Source organism: Bufo bufo, chromosome 8 (genome assembly GCF_905171765.1).
Source record: "Bufo bufo chromosome 8, aBufBuf1.1, whole genome shotgun sequence".
Classification (NCBI taxonomy): domain Eukaryota; kingdom Metazoa; phylum Chordata; class Amphibia; order Anura; family Bufonidae; genus Bufo; species Bufo bufo.
The window spans coordinates 16,136,460-16,156,000 of NC_053396.1; the positions used below are offsets into that span (position 1 = coordinate 16,136,460).

Below are 19,541 nucleotides of genomic sequence, written 5' to 3' on the forward strand. Positions count from 1 at the left end.
CTACTATAACCAAGTCCCCTAAGTCTCCGCCTACTATAACCAAGTCCCCTAAGTCTCCGCCTACTATAACCAAGTCCCCTAAGTCTCCGCCTACTATAACCAAGTCCCCTAAGTCTCCGCCTACTATAACCAAGTCCCCGAACATACCGGAGGACATAACGGGAGAACGGAGCGGCGCCCGGGGATAATAGTAAGTGCAGTGAGATCCCCGGGCGCCGCTGTATATGTCATGATACTTAGTTGACAATGTCAGGATCGGTGATCCTCTTTAAGGCCAGTAAGCAGCACAGTAGTTTATATCTCTCTGTCTTGCGCAGAGTCTTATCATGATCTCTCTTCATGTACTAGGTATGGGGTCTGCTTGATAGGAGTAAGGAGAGAGGACAACAAAAGTATATCGCTGAACCCCGGACCCAGGCACATTATGGCCAAATCTGACACGTGTTTCTACATCAATATCACCAAGGAGGAAAACTCTGCATTTATCTTCAAACAAGAAGAGAAGCAGAAACGGAAAGGGCGAGGGATATGTGGAGAACCATCCAGGCTTCCAGTGCACAGCATCATCGCCAGCATGGGTACGTGTCGGGGAAGGGGGCTGTAGGCACTGCCAAGTCACATACAGAAATAATCTACTTAAAATGTTGTGTACATCATGCGTTACATTACTTATCCTGTACTGATCCCGAGTAACCTTATAACGTGGACAAATCTAGATTCCCCTCAAGGGATGAGGGAAATAGAGAAAGGGAGAAAAAGGGGCGCACAATAGGGTAGTATGTTCACGCAATTAAAGAATGTAGTGAGAAATATGCAGGCTCGCCTTGTGGGGTTGTGCTAATATAGGCACAACCCTACTGTAAACTTTGTAGAAATAAGACCTTTGTACCGGGACTGCAGCAGCAGACTGTGTATTCTTTTGGATGGGATGTCCGGTCCCCCAAAAAAGATATTTGCAGTCGAAGAAGAGAGGTTCTGCTTCGGCGCGAAAATCACCGGTGGAGACTGTCTTAATGGAGGAATTCTTCTTATTTAATAGAAACAATGCGTTTCGGGGATTCAAATTTCCCCTTCATCAGGTTTCATAATAATTTCATTAGGGGAAATTTTAATCCCCGAAACGCATTGTTTCTATTAAATAAGAAGAATTCTACCATTAAGACAGTCTCCACCGGTGATTTTCGCGCTGAAGCAGAACCTCTCTTCTTCCACTGATCCTGAGTTACATCCTGTATTATACTCCAGAGCTGCACTCACTATTCTGCTGGTGCAGTCACTGTGTACATACATTACATTCCTTATCCTGTACTGATCCTGAGTTACATCCTGTATTATACTGCAGAGCTGCACTCACTATTCTGCTGGTGCAGTCACTGTGTACATACATTACTTATCCTGTACTGATCCTGAGTTACATCCTGCATTATACTCCAGAGCTGCACTCACTATTCTGCAGGTGGAGTCACTGTGTACATACATTACTTATCCTGTACTGATCCTGAGTTACATCCTGTATTATACCCCAGAGCTGCACTCACTATTCTGCTGGTGGAGTCACTGCGTACATACATTACTTATCCTGTACTGATCCTGAGTTACATCCTGTATTCTGCTCCAGAGCTGTACTCACTATTCTGCTGGTGGAGTCACTGTGTACATACATTACATTACTTATCCTGAGTTACATCCTGTATTCTACTCCAGAGCTGCACTCACTATTCTGCAGGTGGAGTCACTGTGTACATATCATATTACTTATTTCATCTTGTAGTGATCATTAGTTACAGTGTCTGTTATTAACAGCTGCATTCACAATTACGTAGGCCTCAGAGCTATAAATCTTCCAGCTTAATGTCTACACAAAGCTTCCTGCGGAGTCATTATTGTAGCCCTGGCAATTTGCAGAATCATGAATGCAGCTCTGGAGTATAATACGTTCCTAAATTAGATGGGAGTTATAGTTTCGGTACAGCTGGAGAGCTGCAGGTTAGAGGCCACAGGTCACTGTTAATCCATCATGCCTGGTTGGATATAATTGGCTTCAACCATTTAACTGCCGGAAGTTCTTAATTTCCCATCTTCTTGTGTTAAATCTTCTGTCTACGTGAAGTCTGTTCCTGAATCGTGTGCCTTCCCCCTCACTGAATTGAGTTTCCTATAGAAACAGAAGATGAGGTGTGAAGAGGTCTGACAATGGAGGATGCACAATAATTACTCTGAATAGAATGCGAGTGGAAATCCCTGCTCTGTTCCCGGGTCTACGTGGGCAGAGAACGCACATTACATTGTGCTACAAGAACGGATCCTGCAGAATAAAAATAGAGCATCGGGGGCACTGGGAAGGAGAAGTGGGCAGAGTCCTGGTGCTCTTCTTTAGTGTAAATTTGGCAGTAGGCATCAGATTTTATAAACCTCCAATTTAATGGGACACGTGCTCCGTGGCGGCTGTGGAGCCCTTGAAAAGACAGACGTGGCCCTGGTTTGTCCCTTCTCCTTTGCTTACTAGATGACGCTTAGGCGGGGTGCTGGTTCCCATTAAAGAGACCATCTGTGTATGGAGAGGCATCTCCCAGGGTAAGAGAACCGTAGGGAGCCAGTTCCAGAAGGTGGCGCTAGCAAGATGGTTCTCTATCCCTGGGAGATGATACATTTCTAATAAGTCTCCATATACAGCTGGTTTCTTTAAGGAGAGCCATCACCCTTAGCCAGCCAGAATCCCACTCTGTAGGGATGAGGGGCAAGCACCCCAAAACAGCTGTCTACGGATGGATATTTGGCTTGGCTATATTTCCTTGTTTTATTCCAAGGCTTATTAAAAAGTCGGCCTTTGACTCATAGGGAGCCACTTCCAGAAGATGGCACTTCTCTGGGCATATACTTTTACAACATTTAAATTGAAAATTATTGTAAGTCCCACCCCCGAGGAACACAAAGAATCTCACTGACATACCGTTTAATACACATTAGTAGAAATCTATTATGTATTTATTTTTGGTCTAATTTATGATCTTCCTCTTCCTCCAGAGATAATAGGACTGATGGAATGTGTGTTTAGGGAATGGACAGATGGCTCAAGGAATGGATGTAGAGGGGAAAGACTTCAGACCCTCACGGCAAAACCCAGCACTATAGTAGTGGTCTTCTTTTGATTTGTACTATGAGGCTACTGTCGGGGCTATAAAGCAAATGCTTTATATAAAAGAAAGGATCAAAGGAAAAAATTTAAAGGGAATTGATGCTAGAGGTGGACATAGAAAAAAACACCTCAAAAAGAGATCATTGTTAATTTAATTATGTTGTGCAATCAGTAAAATAAGGTACAAGCGTCTATGCAAAAATATAAATGATTTATTATACAATAACTTAAGATACAATCAAAACTTAATGAACATAAACGTCAATAATATACAATAACACAAAGTGATATGCAGTACCCAAAATTAGCCACTAGATGGCTCTAACACGACTATCAGCGTTCCATATCACTTCTCGAACATAAAAATGTAATACAAGCTTCTCGACGACAATTATGAGATATACACAATAATAAGGACAGATGCGAACCCTTGCTCTGCTCAAACTATGACCAATCTCTAATATGGGGTAGTATTGCTACATAAATTATAAATTATCAAGCCTGATATGACTATGGAATGGAATATTCCAATCAGAGAGATTCTCTTGATATCAATATTAGATCTTTTATTCAGTAATATGCATCTTTACTGAATAGTGATAATATTGATGTAGTACATCTAACATTACACATTCGCAATAAAGCGGGGATTTTCCTAAATATCAAGCTAATTCAATCAATACTACATTTAATAAAATTATACGTTACCCGAGAGTGCAAATGATATGGAGAGTCTAAGGGACGTCAGCTCTAAAGTCTGTTCTCATCACTGGGATTTTCTCCTGGGGTGTGCTTCCTTTCTTTGTTTCTATGTGGTTCTGTGTCTTCTGTTGCTCCCTCTTCTCCCTCATGTGTGTGTGGTTTATGATCACAAACTTATCAGTTAGACACACCTTCCTAACTTGGAGTTTTCCAATCATTTTCAGATAGGCGTGTACATATGATAATGACTGTGATGTCACTGTATCACCCAGAATGCATTTCAGCTGTTGGTGCAATGTTACCTATTCATACCTAGGTGGCACTATTGCATAAGCTACTAGCATCATCACTATTAAGGGTTAACTGTCTAGGTCTGATTTCTCTTACATTCTATTTACATAATATATGGAATCCTAAATCAGAGCTAACGAATTATTTTTGATACATAAACCCATTAAAACACAGACGTTTGGGTACCATTTGAGACGTTTCTCAAGCTACTAAATTTACGGTATCGATAAGAGTATAATGGACTTTGTACTCTCACAGACATTTGTCTCCTCTGTTACTCCAACGGTTGATTGATTGTTGGTTAAAATAACACGATCTTACTTACAAAGTTTACACTTAAAATTTTTCTCACCATGCTTTAGGAGTGTATGCGTTCCTAGTGAGAAATATATAAGATAATAAAAAGCATTGACGTCCTTCAAAATATTCAATAATATAATACAATACATATGTAATACAATACATATGTCCTATTGATTATCTTATACTAAAAGCTAATGTTCATTATATGTATACATACATCACAGATTTTCTACTTCATCAATAGACATTAAACCGTAGGGTAATTCAGGGGCGGACTGACCGGTCGGGCACTTCGGACATGGTCCGAGGGCCCGGGCGGGATGGGGGCCCGCCGCAGAATAACATTGTGTTAATGTTATGCCCCAGGGCTCCAGTCTTATCGCCATTTGCGACTAGAGCCGCGCCGCAGCTCTGAATAATACAGCGGCGGGCACAGAAGCTGAACTATCATGTTCACTTCTTATCAGCAGCGCAGAGTGGAAGAGTCTCTCCCTCCCTCCTGTGCTGCTGCCGCCGCGGCCAATAAGAAGAGGGACAGGGGGAGGGGCTGTGGCCACTGCGCCACCAATGAAGATAACTGAGCTGTTACTACAAATACAGGGGGCGGGTGCTGGAATCAAATAGCGGCACGCGACCTCTATGACAGGGAGCGGCACCTAATTGGTTAACTGCCGCTGATCGCAGCTCCCTGTCATAGAGGTCGGGTGCCGCTATTTGATTCCAGCACCCGCCTCCTGTATTTGTATTAACAGCTCAGTTATCTTCATTGGTGGCGCCCACCCCCCCCCAACACCCCAGTATAATAAACATTGAGTGCGCCCCCCCCCAGTATAATAAACATTGAGTGCGGCGCCCCCCAGTATAATAAACATTGGTGGTGCAGTGGGAAGTGCCAATGAGGGTTAAAATAAATAAATAAAAATTAACTCACCTCCTCCAATTGATCGCGCAGCTGCCGGTCTCCTGTTCTTTCTTCAGGACCTGTGGTGACGTCACTGAGCTCCATCACATGGTCCATTACCATGGTGATGGATCATGTGATGTATCATGTGATGAGCACAGTGATGTCACCACAGGTCCTTTGACAGGCTGCTACGCGATCAATTGGAGGAGGTGAGTTAATTTTTATTTATTTTTTTAACCCTCATTGGCACTGCCCACTGCCCACCAATGTTTATATATTTATTATACTAGGGAGGGGGGGGCGCACTGCACCACCAATGTTTATATGCTTATTATACTAGGGAGGGGGGGCGCACTGCGCCACCAATGTTTATTATGTTGGGGGGGACGCACTGCGCCACCAATGTTTATTATGTTGGGGGGGACGCACTGCGCCACCAATGTTTATTATACTAGGGAGGGGGGCGCACTGCGCCACCAATGTTTATTATGTTGGGGGGGGACGCACTGCGCCACCAATGTTTATATGTTTATTATACTAGGGAGGGGGGGGCACACTGCGCCACCAATGTTTATTATACTAGGGAGGGGGGCGCACTGTGCCACCAATGTTTATTATATTGACCTTCTACTACGCATTCTGCATTAAATGCTATTATTTTCCCTTATAACCATGTTGTTATAAGGGAAAGTAATACAGTGAATAGACTTTCATCCTAGCAACCATGCGTGAAAATCGCACGGTTCAACCGGAAGGATGGATCCGGTATTTTGAATGCCGGATACGGCACTAATACATTCCTATGGGGAAAAATGCTGAATCCGGCATTCAGGCAAATCTTCAGTTTTTTTCGCCAGAGATAAAACCGTAGAATGCTGCAGTTTTATCTTTTGCCTGATCAGTCAAAAAGACTGACCTGAAGACATCTTTTCCGGTATAAAGCCCCTGTGACGGAACTCTATGCCGGAAATGAAAAACGCTAGTGTGAAAGTACCCTAAAATATTAAGTTTAAATCCCCCTTTCCCAATTTTACATATAAAATATATAAACAATAAATAAACATATTACATAGCGCTGTGTCCGAAAAGTCCAAACTATTAAATTATTAAAAAATATCTCCTATGCGGTGAGCATTCGCCATTTTTAGTCACCTTGTCACCCCAAAAAATAGCATAGGACTATTACTATTATGGGCCGAACGTTTCATAAAATGCGAAATGCACGTGGCTTTTTTTGGTGTTTTTTTTTTTTGCACGGTATTGAGTATCGCAATACTTTTTTATGGTGACGAAAGCGAATCAAAACTTTGGTATCGAAACAACCCTACGCCAATCTGATCGGCGTAGCGTTGTCACGATACCAAAATTTTGATTCTGTTATGATTTGGCTCCTAAATTTTTCAGTTCAGGAGCCAATAGCTACTAGGTATTTTTTTTAGTCTGGAGCACTGTGCCCAGCACCCCGATTCCGAATGTTATGCTGGCCTGGTAATGGCAGCGGGCCCCGCTCACTGTAATACTAATATTCATATGTGAACAACTTGAAATCCTCTGCGATCCTCTCCCTCTCTGTACTCACAAACTCAGTAGCAGGCCGGGCGGCAGCGCAACTCACTGACGTCACGCGCCTGCTCCTCCCACTGTATGAATTAAGTAGGAGGAGCAGGCGTGGGACATCAGCGAGTTGCGCTGCCGCCCGGCCTGCTACTGAGGTTGTGAGTACAGAGAGGGAGAGGATCGCAGAGGATTTCAAGTTGTTCACATATGAATATTAGTATTACAGTGAGCGGGGCCCGGTGTAATAGAATACAGTGACTGCACCGGGCCGCACTGCCATTACAACACCAGATGCCGGCCCCCAGACCCTGTATTGGGGGTCATTCACTCACAGGGACACTGTTATGGGGGGATCTGTGGATGACATATATAGCATAAGGTGCTATATATGTGTCACCCACAGATCCCCCCCCACAACAGTGTCACCCACAGAGCCCCCACAACAGTGCCATCCACAGAGCCCCCATAACAGTGCCATCCACAGAGCCCCCATAACACCTTTTGGTTCAAAATATTTTTTAATTTGGCTATTCCCCACCCCTCTTGTAATTGTTCCGCTACTTGTGGGCTGCGCGGGAATGAGTTCAGTCACTTCAGTGCGCAATCCCGTCCTGCAGCGCGTGATCCCGCAAGACCCGCCGCTGTAGGTCACGGGTCTCGCGGGATCACGCGCCGCAGGATGGGATTGCGCACCGAAGTGACTAAACTCATGCCCATGTAGCCCGCAAGTAGCGGATCAGTGGAACAAGTACAAGGTGGGTGGGGGGATGATCTGTGGGGTTGCTCAGACGGCTAGGCCCTTCACAGTAGTTATTAACCCCTTTCAGCAGTCCCCCATTCACTGAAGGGGGGACTGCTGAAAGGGATTAATAACTACTGTGAAGGGCCTCCCCCCCCTTTCACAGTAGTTATGCCCAGATATGTGCCCCCTTCACAGTAGTTATGCCCAGATATGTGCCCCCTTCACAGTAGTTATGCCCAGATATGTGCCCCCTTCACAGTAGTTATGCCCAGATATGTGCCCCCTTCACAGTAGTTATGCCCAGATATGTGCCCCCTTCACAGTAGTTATGCCCAGATATGTGCCCCCTTCACAGTAGTTATGCCCAGATATGTGCCCCCTTCACAGTAGTTATGCCCACACTGCTTCTAACAGAGGCTCACTAATGGACGCTGAGATTAGATCACCCCATACGAAAGCATTGAATCAATGCTTTCCTATGGGGAAAAATCTGACCCTGGAGGTCATCATGCAGAGTGTGAGGACGTCCAGCGTCAGATACCGGACCAAAGGTCTGTTTTACTCCAGGAAGCCCTCAGGTGGCTGCCAGCTACTAGAGGCTGACTTATTGCTGGGACGTAAACAGTGCAGTTTCTCTAGAACATTGCAGCTCGATTTGCAAAAGGGACACTGTACCCAGACCACGTCAATGAGCTGAAGTCTGGGTGCCTTTTGTGTCACTTTAACTTTGAAATCTTATTAAAGATTGTGTAGGGTGTGGCTGGAGGCGGGACAAGGGTGGGGCTTGCAGCAGAACATGGGTGGGGCCTGTAAGGGGGCCCTTGATTTCTTTTGCCCGGGGGCCCTGAGGGTTCTCAGTCCGCCCCTGGGGTAATTAGCACCAGAGAGTCTAGAGAATATCCTTATCTCAGTAATAAATCTGTAAGGAGACAAGAAGGGCTCTTCTCAGACTGGTACATTTACAGAAATAATTATATGAACTGTGTCCTTTCCATGAACCTCTTTCGGCCTACTTTAAAATACATATGAAATGGTGAATACACACTATGGCCTATTATATATCAAATCCACTATAATTAGGATATTTTTATATGAATGCTATACACCTATGAAAAGGCACAACACTACTAATGGCTGATAGATATTGGCTGTCTCCTAATATCTGCCATCCCAGCGGATAAAACTCCAAGGATACGCAGCGGCCTGCAGCTTCTTAACCCCTCAGTGAAATTATATGTAGGGCTCATCAATGAGATGATTAGTAGCTCCTTCTATGAAGCCAGAAGCTGGCTCTTTAAACAGTACTACTCGCCTATCATTGTCTCCCGAAGTCATCGGGGAGATGTATTTATTTAGTGTTCATTTTTCGTTCTGGTCACAAATGGGAAAATGTGTCCTTCAAAGTCACGTCCTAGGGCGGCAGCCACCATGCGGTACCAGTCGTTGTGCTGGTTTGGGGCCGCTGCCAGCCACTTGGAGCTCATTTGGGACTTCTAGGAGGTGTCCTGTTTCCATCTCACCTCTCTGTGACTGCAGTATTCACTGCTGACTGCGCAAAAAGGAAATGCAGCGCTAGAGTCGGGTCACCCGAGCCCGGAGACACCAGAGTAGGAATGCTAGAGGGGGCTCCAGTGGTTTGGGCACCCTTTATTGATTGTTACCCCCTTTGCATCAGTTTTATTATATTCCGCATTGCATGCTGGGGGTGGTATTTCTGTTTCATGGTCCGCCATGTACATTGTGTTGTCTTGTTAGTAGTCATTATCCGCAGCGTGCAGACAATGTGACAGCTCTGAGCTCAGCTCTTTGTGGATGATTCAGACGCAGTTCTTCATGCATTCTCCTGCCGAGCGTCCCCCCCCGCCGAGCCCAGCGTTAATGATTACTGGTCGTGCTGTGCTCCCCGGGGGGACACCATGAGGATGAGACGCCAAAACTGGAGACTGACAACTAGAAAGATCAGAGCCTGTCCAGATATAACGCTGACTGCGTGATTTAGTCTCACTTCTAGCCTGTTATGGCGGTGTCATCCCAGACATACTTGTCACATAACCAGATAATGAGCATTTCCCCATACAGTGGGCATCTTCTTCATTAAAGGGGTATTACGGGCAGAAGCATTTTACCCATATCTGCTTGTTGGATGATCAATGCTATATTTGTACATATACAGGGCCAGCAACAGTGTTTCGATAACCATGACCGCCATGGTGCACCCTATATACAGTGACAGACACAGTGTTCCCAGAACGGTGACAGGCATGGTGCCCCCTATATACAGTGCCAGCCACAGTGTTCCCATAACAGTGAGCGGCATGGTGCCCCTATATACAGTGCCAGCCACAGTGTTCCCATACAGTGAGCATCTTAATTAAAGGGGTATTACGGTCAGAAGCATTTTCTCCTATCTGCTTATTAGGTGATCAATGCTATATTTGTACATATACATTGCCAGCTACAGTGTTCCGATAACAATGACCGCCATGGTGCCCCTGTATACAGTGCCAGACACAGTATTTCCATAACAATGACCGCCATAAAGCCCCCATATACAGTGCCAGTCACAGTGTTTCGATAACAATGACAGCCATGGTGTCCCTGTATACAGTGCCAGCCACAATGTTCCCATAACAATGGCAGCCATGGTGCCCCCTATATACAGTGTCACCCACAATGTTCCCATAACAGTGACTGGCATGGTGCCCCCGTATACAGTGCCAGTTACAGGCAGCTTCTAAGGGTTACCAGGTGTAGTGCGCAGGAGAATGGCACTTCCAGCTCTGCAGACCACCAGGACGGCAGGACATGGGGGGAGGACAGCCTTGGTACAGCTAGAGTTTGACTGTTCTTCCGAATTCAGGGAACATGGTAGATAAAGTGACACATAAGTTGCCCCTATAAACCAGTCAGTTTGCAGCTTTCCAGTGCAGTTAGGGATCTGATGGGTAGCTATGGGTAGCCGCTCTTTTACATGAAGCAGAGCTGTAGCGCGCAGTGAGATGCGGGCACATTCAGTCATGTTCCGCTTTATTACAGGGGAGGAATATCTGGTGCTCTTCACGGCAGCACTTGACCCGGGCTTTGGTTTCCCAGCGCGTTCTCCTCATAAATTGGATTTTCTGCAGTTACTATCGGCCGGGAGCTGCTTTTTTATTTAGAAAGTAATTTACGACGACGGGTGTTTGAGTCATCTCCCCGGACACAGAGGCTTATTACAGGGAGGTATAATGGAGGCCGAGCGGGGGGATGAGGCGCCGCAATGTGGGCCAGTCACGAAACCGCAATCATGATGTCTGCGCCAGAAACGAACATGAGCCTTATGGTGGATAAGGAAGAGAGGGGCTCACACGCTTAATTCTGCTGTTTAGGACCCCAGAAATAGATGGGTTAGGGGCTTTCACGCTGCATTTTGCTGTCAATTCATTCATGCCACCTTTTTCTTAAAGGTACAGTAGCCATGGATCTCCAAAACACAGAATGCCGGCCGATCAACAGCAGCAAGTTGACTCTTCCATCCGAAAATGGTTCCGGCACCAGAAGGCCCAGTATTGCTCCGGTTCTGGAAATTGCAGACAGTAGTACGGTGCTGCCATGTGACATGCTTAGTGACCAATCGGAGGACGAAATGACTCAGTCTGATGATGAAGGCCTTCCCGTCCTGGAGTACGTAAGAGATCGGGTGGCGTTTCGGGGGGGGGTCAAACACATTATACGAATTCAGGTTCAAACCCGCCAATGTCGGTGCACTGGCAGGAAAGAAGGGTCGGACAGGTTGGATTTCAGCATGCCCGATCCTTTTGTTCTCACAGGAGATGGGCAGTCCCGTCCCAGGGCACACGCATGCTCGGCCGTGCACATAGGGGGTCGGAAGGAATGAGCCGATGGCTGTGTAAAGTGTATGAGCATGCCCTGAAACCAAGACGGCGAAGTCTCCACGTCACATGATTTCACAGGAACCGTATTCCCTCTCGGACTACCGTAACGTAGAAACGGGAAACTTTTCCATCAGGAGAGCCGTGCAGCAGTGAGCGGAGCTGCCCATCCCCCTTCTTACACTGAAATTCCCCGTAGTCATGCTGCATGTATATTTCATATAACACATTTGCATAGGAAGAAGCTATGCTCATGAATAACCTTTATCTTCTAAGGCAAATTCGCAGGCACTGACATAACATGTTATCCCAGCGAAGGACTGTATGTAATTCTCCTGACGCGATACTGCCCCCGTGTGGAGGACTGGGATAGTAACAGTGGTAATCTTAGCGTACTACACTTTGTAAGGGCGTATTTCTGGCTTCTTTCTGCCATTCTGTTAGTAATCATCGCTGGCTGTCTTTTACGGAATAGCGCAGTTTTTCTGTGAAACATTTGAAAATCGCTGTAAAAAGTGACAGAAATAACTGTATAAATCCACTCTAATGATGGGGAAATCAGACTGATGTGCGTCTCTCCCGTAGGTATGTCAAAGGCTACCCCCCAAACTCTCCGTATATTGGAAGCTCGCCAACGCTCTGCCATCTTCTACCTTCCAAAGCTGCTTTCTGTTGCCTCCGCCTGGACAAGGTGACCATCGCTGTGACGTCAGGCATCATTTCTTTTCTTCTTACATCCCCATAGATATTCTAAAGACATTACAGTGAATCCCGGTCCCCTGCACCTTCCAGGTGTCAATCACAGAGAGCCTGGTGCAGCTACATACAGGTTTCATCCCCGGGAAGCTGAGATATGGGGCGCTGTATGCTGGAGCTGCCAGTGGAGGGGACGCCGTGATGATCTGTGTATCCCACACTATTAGGGTCCATTCACACGTCCGTTTTTTCTTTCCTGATCTGTTCCGTTTTATGCGGAACAGATCTGGACCAGTTCTGTACCCATTCATTTTCAATGGGTCCTGGAAAAAATCGGACAGCACAATGTGTGCTGTCCGTTTCCGTTGTTCCGTTCCGCATGTCCGAAAAAATATAAAACTTGTCCTATTCTTTTCCGCAAAAATCGGATCCTGGTACAATACAAAGTCAATGGATCCGCAAAAAACGGAAGACATTCGTATGTCATTACGTATGTCATCCGTTTTATGCGGATTCCGTTCCTGGAAATTACATTTTTATTTTATAAACTTTATTCACTTTTTTTTTTTCAATTTTTTTTTTCTAAGAAATCCAAACAACTTTATTTGCTTATTGAAATTTATACATGTTTCCGTTTTTTGCGGATCCGCAAAAAACGGATGACATACGGAAACATTTTCAGGAACAACGGATCCGCAAAAAACGGACCAAAAATCGGAATATAGAAAAATACTGACGTGTGAATGTAGCCTTATCGTCTGCTAAACAGCGAAGAATAGGACACATTCTATCTTTTCTGCGGGCCCGGACTTACAGGTGCGGACAGCCAATGGTGTGCAGCCCCATAGAAATGAACGGGTCCGCATCCGATCCGCAAAAAAGTGCGAATCGGATGCAGACAAAAAATACGGTCGTGTTCGTGAGGACTTAATTTAACTGTAAGGGTAAATTCACATGTGACAGATTTTGTTGCAGAATTTTTTTTCGATCGTCCTATTCAAGTGGATGGGGTTTGTGGAAATCCATATTGTTCTTGTCAGAATGAGACCCCCACCATCAGCTGCTTGATTTGGGGGGCTCGACATATGAAAAGTAGTTGTTAAGTAATGCCCAGGATCAGCAACCTCCGGCACTCCAGGTGTTCTGCAACTACAACTCCCAGAGTGCTCCATTCACTCCTAAGGGAGTTAGAAGAACAGCCAAGCATGTTTGCAATGCATGCTGGGAGTTGTAGTTCCACAGCAGCTGGAGTACTGAAGGTTGCAGATCCCCGGACTATAGCATTGCTCTATGTCTGTGATGGCTAACCTCCAGCTGTGGTAAAACTACAACTCCCAAGAAGTAAATTTGCTTGGCTGTTCTCAGAATTCCATAGAAATGAATGGAGCATGCTGGGAGTCGTAGTCCGCCATCGCTGCTCTGTGTGACCACCTTCTTGTAGACCTGTGAGACTTCTCTTGCCTTGGAGTCGACACTCTGAGAAGTTTACTTTGTGTTTCTGAGAAGTTCTGTCGGTGACACGAGAGGATTCTCAACATCCCCTGTGCTCGTCATAGAGCGAGGAGTACGCAGCGCGATGAGGGGTTTGTTTGTCCCCCGGGGGGTCCGCTGACAGATGTCACGCTTCTGTCTCCCTGCAGGGCTGCAAGCACAACAGTTTTGAAGATGCAAAAGCCTACGGCTTTAAGAACAAGCTAATCATCGTATCAGCCGAGACGGCGGGGAACGGACTTTATAATTTCATCGTCCCTCTGAGAGCTTACTACAGATCTCGAAAGGAGCTCAACCCCATTGTTCTGCTGCTGGATAACCCGTACGTGATTTCTATAGGTGTCATTTACCGCTCGTGCTCTGACATAGAGAAACGTTCATGTTCTATTAGAAATATTATATCGTTTTCAAATCGATAATTAATGGGGTCGGTAGGTGGGCGTTTTCCAGGTCATAATAAATTGATAAATAATATTTAGCAAATTTTACTTGCAGTACCACAACTGACCACATGGAGTGCTGTTACGAAGAAGCTCACTCTCTCTTTTCTTTCCAACAGGCCGGACAATCACTTCCTGGAGGCAATTTGCTGTTTTCCGATGGTCTACTTTATGGTCGGCACCATAGATAAGTAGGTTTGTTTATAAAAGCGCTTACATTTGTGTTTTAATACTCCTTGGCGACGTATGTCCTAATAGTACCGTGCAGTGAAGAGGACCTGCACCGTACTGTTACAGCCATCCGATTGCTTGGCCACTGCCACACATACATATAATACGTTGCATTGTATAAGGGATTCAAAGCAACAAATAATATATACGCGGGTGAGTCAAAAATTATCCGCACTCTGGCACTACAGTGAGCACCAGTGCATTCTCAAACAGCTGATCTGTGGGGGTCCCAGGTGTCGGACCCCCACCGATCAGATACTGGTGACCTATCCATGGCATAGGTGATCAGTAGTAAAGTCTCAGAAGTGACCTAGTCTTATGGAGTGCTATGGCGCCAGTGAATAAGTGCCCCCCATGGCCAGGGCTGCCATCCATTATAGAGGGGGTGAACAGACATGGCAACTGCTATGATCAAGTTTCTGGTTCTAAAAAGTCGTCAAGCCCTGAGGATTTAGTAATGCTGTAATATCTCTCCCCCCAGTTTGGATAATTTGCTGCAATGTGGGATTATCTATGCTGACAACCTGGTGGTCGTGGACAAGGAAAGCACGATGAGCGCAGAGGAGGACTATATGGCGGATGCAAAGACTATTGTTAATGTGCAGACCATGTTCAGGTAGGTTGTGCCCGTCCTTGGGCATTATAAATTACTAGTTCATGTGGTGCCTCCGCATATCGTGTACACCGCCAGTCACTGCTTGACCTTTCACAGAATTAAAGTACTAAATCATTTCCAGAAAGAAAAAAAAAACCCACGGTTTGCATTAGTGATTGTGAGTGCAGAATGAGACGGATGACGGGTGAGTGGGAGGCAGTGCAGGAAGGGAGCAGCCGCATTCAGGTAGAAATATCTACAAGCTACCGCAAACTAGTACATTCCACTGATGGGCAGAACTGGGGACCGAGTCCGCTGTGCCCCGCACCCACTAGGCCTGTGGCTCGGGGGCGATTGACTGGAGCAGTGGTCGAGCATGTGCCCTGATACACCATTCTGTGTCTATGCAGGGCCGGTGCAAGGATTTTTGCACACACAAGCGAAGCTACATTTCGGCGCCCCCCCTTTCCCCACAACTCGGTGGGGGTGATGTAAAAAGGAGGGCGTGATGTGACATGGAGGGGGTTGAAATGTGACATGGAGGGGGTTGAAATGTGACATGGAGGGGGTTGAAATGTGACATGGAGGGGGGAGAAATGTGACATGGAGGGGGGAGAAATGTGACATGGAGGGGGGAGAAATGTGACATGGAGGGGGGAGAAATGTGACATGGAGGGGGGAGAAATGTGACATGGAGGGGGGAGAAATGTGACATGGAGGGGGGAGAAATGTGACATGGAAGGGGGAGAAATGTGACATGGAAGGGGGAGAAATGTGACATGGAGGGGGGAGAAATGTGACATGGAGGGGGGAGAAATGTGACATGGAGGGGGGAGAAATGTGACATAGGGGGGTGATGTGACATGGAGGGGGAGAAGTGACATTTCTCACCCTCCATGTCACATCACCCCCTTTGTGTCACATTTCTCCCCCCCATGTCACATATTCCCCTTCCATGTCACATTTCAACCCCGTCCATGGCACATTTATCCCCCCATGTCACATCACCCCCCCCCCCCCCCCCCCCAACATGGCACATTTCCCCCCTCTATTAATGTTGTGTAAAAAATGATGCTCCTCACCTGGGCCTGTTCCCGTCTGCAGCAGCTCCCCTTCTCCTCTGTGTCCTGGTATCTTCTCTCTGTGCTCCCGACAAGACTTTGGGGACCTTTCCCACTCAGCCAATCAGTGGCTGCAGCTGTGTCATGTGTCAGAACAGTGATTGGCTCAGCAGGAAATCACGGCCCTGACACGTGACACAGCTGCGGCCACTGATTGGCAGAGTGGGAAAGGTCCTCAAACAACTTGTCAGGATTCGGGAGCGCAGAGAGAAGATATGAGGACCACCACACAGAGGAGAACAGACGCAGGAGGCCGGCGGCATGCAAGTGATTAATGAAAAAAAAAAAAGTTTCATTTTTCCGCCCCCCTTCTCAGCGCCCTAAGGCGGCCGCTTGGTCTGCCTTATTATAGCACCGGGCCTGTGTCTATGGCACCAATGAAAATGGCTGAATCCCTGCCGATCTAGAACTTCTCGTCTATCCATGGAAAGGTGATAAGTAGAATAGCAGCATTAGAAAAACAGTGCCACACCTGTCCATAGGTTGAGTGTGGTATTGCAGCTCAGCTCCATTCACTTCAATGACACGACACAGGGACAGTTGTGGGTCTGTCTTTGAAAGAAAGCAGCCATGTTCTTCTGCCCCTGGATAACACAACTAATTGCCTCCTAAAAGAGCAGTACATCTGTCCACGGGTTGTCAGCTCCATGAAAATGAATACAGATGAGTTGCAATACCACACACAACCTGTGGACAGGTGTGGCACAGTTTTTTGGAGGGAATCAGCTGTGTTTTTCCCCCTTTAACCAGTTGCCTACTGCCACATGACTTTATACATGGTGGTGGCAGGCTGTGAAAGAGGTATTCCTGTTGGTAAAAGGTATCCCCTATCTAAAGGATAGGGGATAACTGTTAGATTGGTGGGGGCCCAGTCTCCAGTCATCTGATCCCCTGACCGCCCCTAACAAGGATCCTTTGTGAAGAAAAGGGTTTAAACTTTAAAGCCAACAGGAGCGTGTGAGAGCGACTCCAGCTGGCTGTAAAGTGCACTGCGATCCTGATGTCTGTGAATTAACCTGTTCTTGCCCTGACTGTGACAGGAAGTGATTAATTCACTTTTTTCATAAAAAAATTAAAAGTAAAAAGTAAAATAAAAAAAATTAGAGCTATAGTTATTAGTTTTAGTAATAGTATACCAGACGACACACTTTTTTCCCTAGTTTCTTAAAAAAATTATTAGTTTTAGCAACAGTATAGTGGACTTTGTGTGTATAAAATATACAAATGTATATATATTTTCCTTTTTCTTTTAGATATATTTAGTTTTATGGTTTAATGTTATACTTAGCTATTTTTTTGGGGGGGGATGTAAAAACTTGCGCCTTTAAAAAAAAAAAATGTTATAAATGAAAAACTATCAAAGCTTAATGTACAAAATTTCCCTAAAATGAATACCTTAGGGGCTCAACATTGAAACAAAAGTCACTTTGAAGGAGTTTCTAATGTCTTGGCAGTGTACAACATCTCTTCTGGCCGTATAGTGCCATAGAACCAGCATTAGAAAAATAGGTCTCCCATTTTTTCATAATTTTTCAGTTTTTCCTTTAATATTTAAAACAAATCGTGTATCTGTCATCTAATGACCCAAAAGAATGGTGTAAGGTGTTCCATGAAAAATATCAAATGCGTGGTTTGGTGATATTATGTGGGCACTGTACGGTATTACGTGTTCATGCCGTGGCAGTATTATGCGGACTCTGCAGTAGTGTGTTTCCTGTATGGTACTGAAATGTGTGCACTAAATAATTCATAATCACGCTACGGCAGTATTATATTGACACGATGGGGTGCTGTTTTGTGTTAAAGTATGGCACCATTCTTCGAGTACAGTATGGTGGTACTACTAAGAACAGCACGCCATTTTTCGAGGTGCTTTTACGAATTTTCATCCGGCCATGCCTCTCTCCATATTTTCATTTACAGTACTTTGCATGGAAATCATTGCTTCTTGTTGCAGACTATTCCCGAGCCTCAGCATCACCACCGAGCTGACGCACCCTTCCAACATGCGCTTCATGCAGTTCAGAGCTAAAGACTGTTACTCCCTTGCACTTTCTAAACTAGAAAAAGTAAGTAAAGAAATAAATAATAACCATATGTCTCAGCGGATTGGGCCGAGTCTTTGTCGGGTCAGTGGCATCTCCTAGATCGTCCTAGAGACGGCAAATCCTATGTCATCAGGGAGATGAGTAACATTAGAAACCTGACGTGGGGTTAGTGGCCGTGTATTCGGTGCTCGTCCTCGCCGTCTGATATCGGATGTCTTGTCTCTGCAGAAAGAACGAGAGAACGGATCAAACCTGGCTTTCATGTTTCGCCTCCCTTTTGCTGCAGGCAGAGTGTTCAGCATCAGTATGTTGGACACCTTGTTGTATCAGGTGAGCAAGAAGTGTCACATCCTTAAATCTGAGGAGCGAGCTGTCAACGTAGTCGGCGGTCACAATCCTAAAATAAAAAAGGAATGGCTTAGGGCTAATGCACACGACCGGATGTGTTTTGTGGTCTGCAAAAAATGCAGATTGGATGCGGGCCGAACCTCCCGTGGTGTGCGTGAGCCCTGACATACTGAAATGCTGCAGTCAGTGGTACTGCAAAAGCTAAATCAAATACATCCCAGCAGGCGTATCGATTTTCTTCAATGCTTTATTATTCCATATATATATATATATATACTGTATATGGAATAATAAAGCATTGAAGAAAAATCGATACGCCTGCTGGGATGTATTTGATTTTGTAGTGGGAGCGATCCCTTCCCGTGCAAGCAAATTTTGGGTGGTGAGCGGTCTTTCCTTTTTGATTGTATTGCAAAAGCTGACTCGTATCATTTACCCTTAAAACTAAAGTATTACAATTCTTGCATTATCTGCTGTTCTTTTAAAAAGTACATTCAGTTGTTCCTCCCTTTTGTGGGAAAGTGAAGTGATAACCAGCAAGTCTGCCATCTTAGTTCCAGATACGGTGACAACCCAGCTTTCCTGCATAGTTATGCGGTGGTATTTCGCTGCTATGCCTTTAAGGAGCCTGTGGAAGCTGAGTAAGCCCCTATGGGACATATCATTTGGTATCACTCAGGTTTCCCAGAAGTGGACAGAACTACAAGATGCTGAATTTAATTTATAAGGAACCATAAAGGAGGAGAAATGCTTACACAGGATCGGCTGTGCTGACTGCAAACACCACAGTTACCATGACCTGGGCTCACAGTGTGATAGTGATATAGCGGTAGTATCTGACATTTTATATGGATTCTTCTTTTATCCTCTTTCAGTCTTTTGTGAAGGATTACATGATTACCATCACCAGGCTTCTGCTAGGACTGGACACCACCCCAGGATCTGGGTACCTATGTGCGGTAAGTACATCTCTAAAGTTCTCTCCGATAGACCCCAGGCTTGGGCGGTGTATTTTTTGTGCATTTTTCTATAGCATCCACATTGAAATTCATTACATGGAATGT

General features: G+C 45.5%; 1 protein-coding gene across 2 annotated transcripts in view; it reads left to right on the plus strand.

Moving 5' to 3' along the window:
- Positions 1-19,541, plus strand: part of KCNT1 (potassium sodium-activated channel subfamily T member 1) — a 195,115-nt gene that overhangs the window by 160,366 nt on the left and 15,208 nt on the right. For both annotated transcript variants that reach the window (XM_040405792.1, XM_040405791.1), the window contains exons 17-25: positions 349-578; positions 11,082-11,298; positions 12,093-12,198; positions 13,844-14,016; positions 14,254-14,325; positions 14,847-14,981; positions 18,039-18,150; positions 18,358-18,459; positions 19,353-19,436. In XM_040405792.1, the coding sequence (XP_040261726.1) occupies positions 349-578; positions 11,082-11,298; positions 12,093-12,198; positions 13,844-14,016; positions 14,254-14,325; positions 14,847-14,981; positions 18,039-18,150; positions 18,358-18,459; positions 19,353-19,436 (1,231 nt within the window). The remainder of the gene's footprint in view (positions 1-348; positions 579-11,081; positions 11,299-12,092; positions 12,199-13,843; positions 14,017-14,253; positions 14,326-14,846; positions 14,982-18,038; positions 18,151-18,357; positions 18,460-19,352; positions 19,437-19,541) is intronic.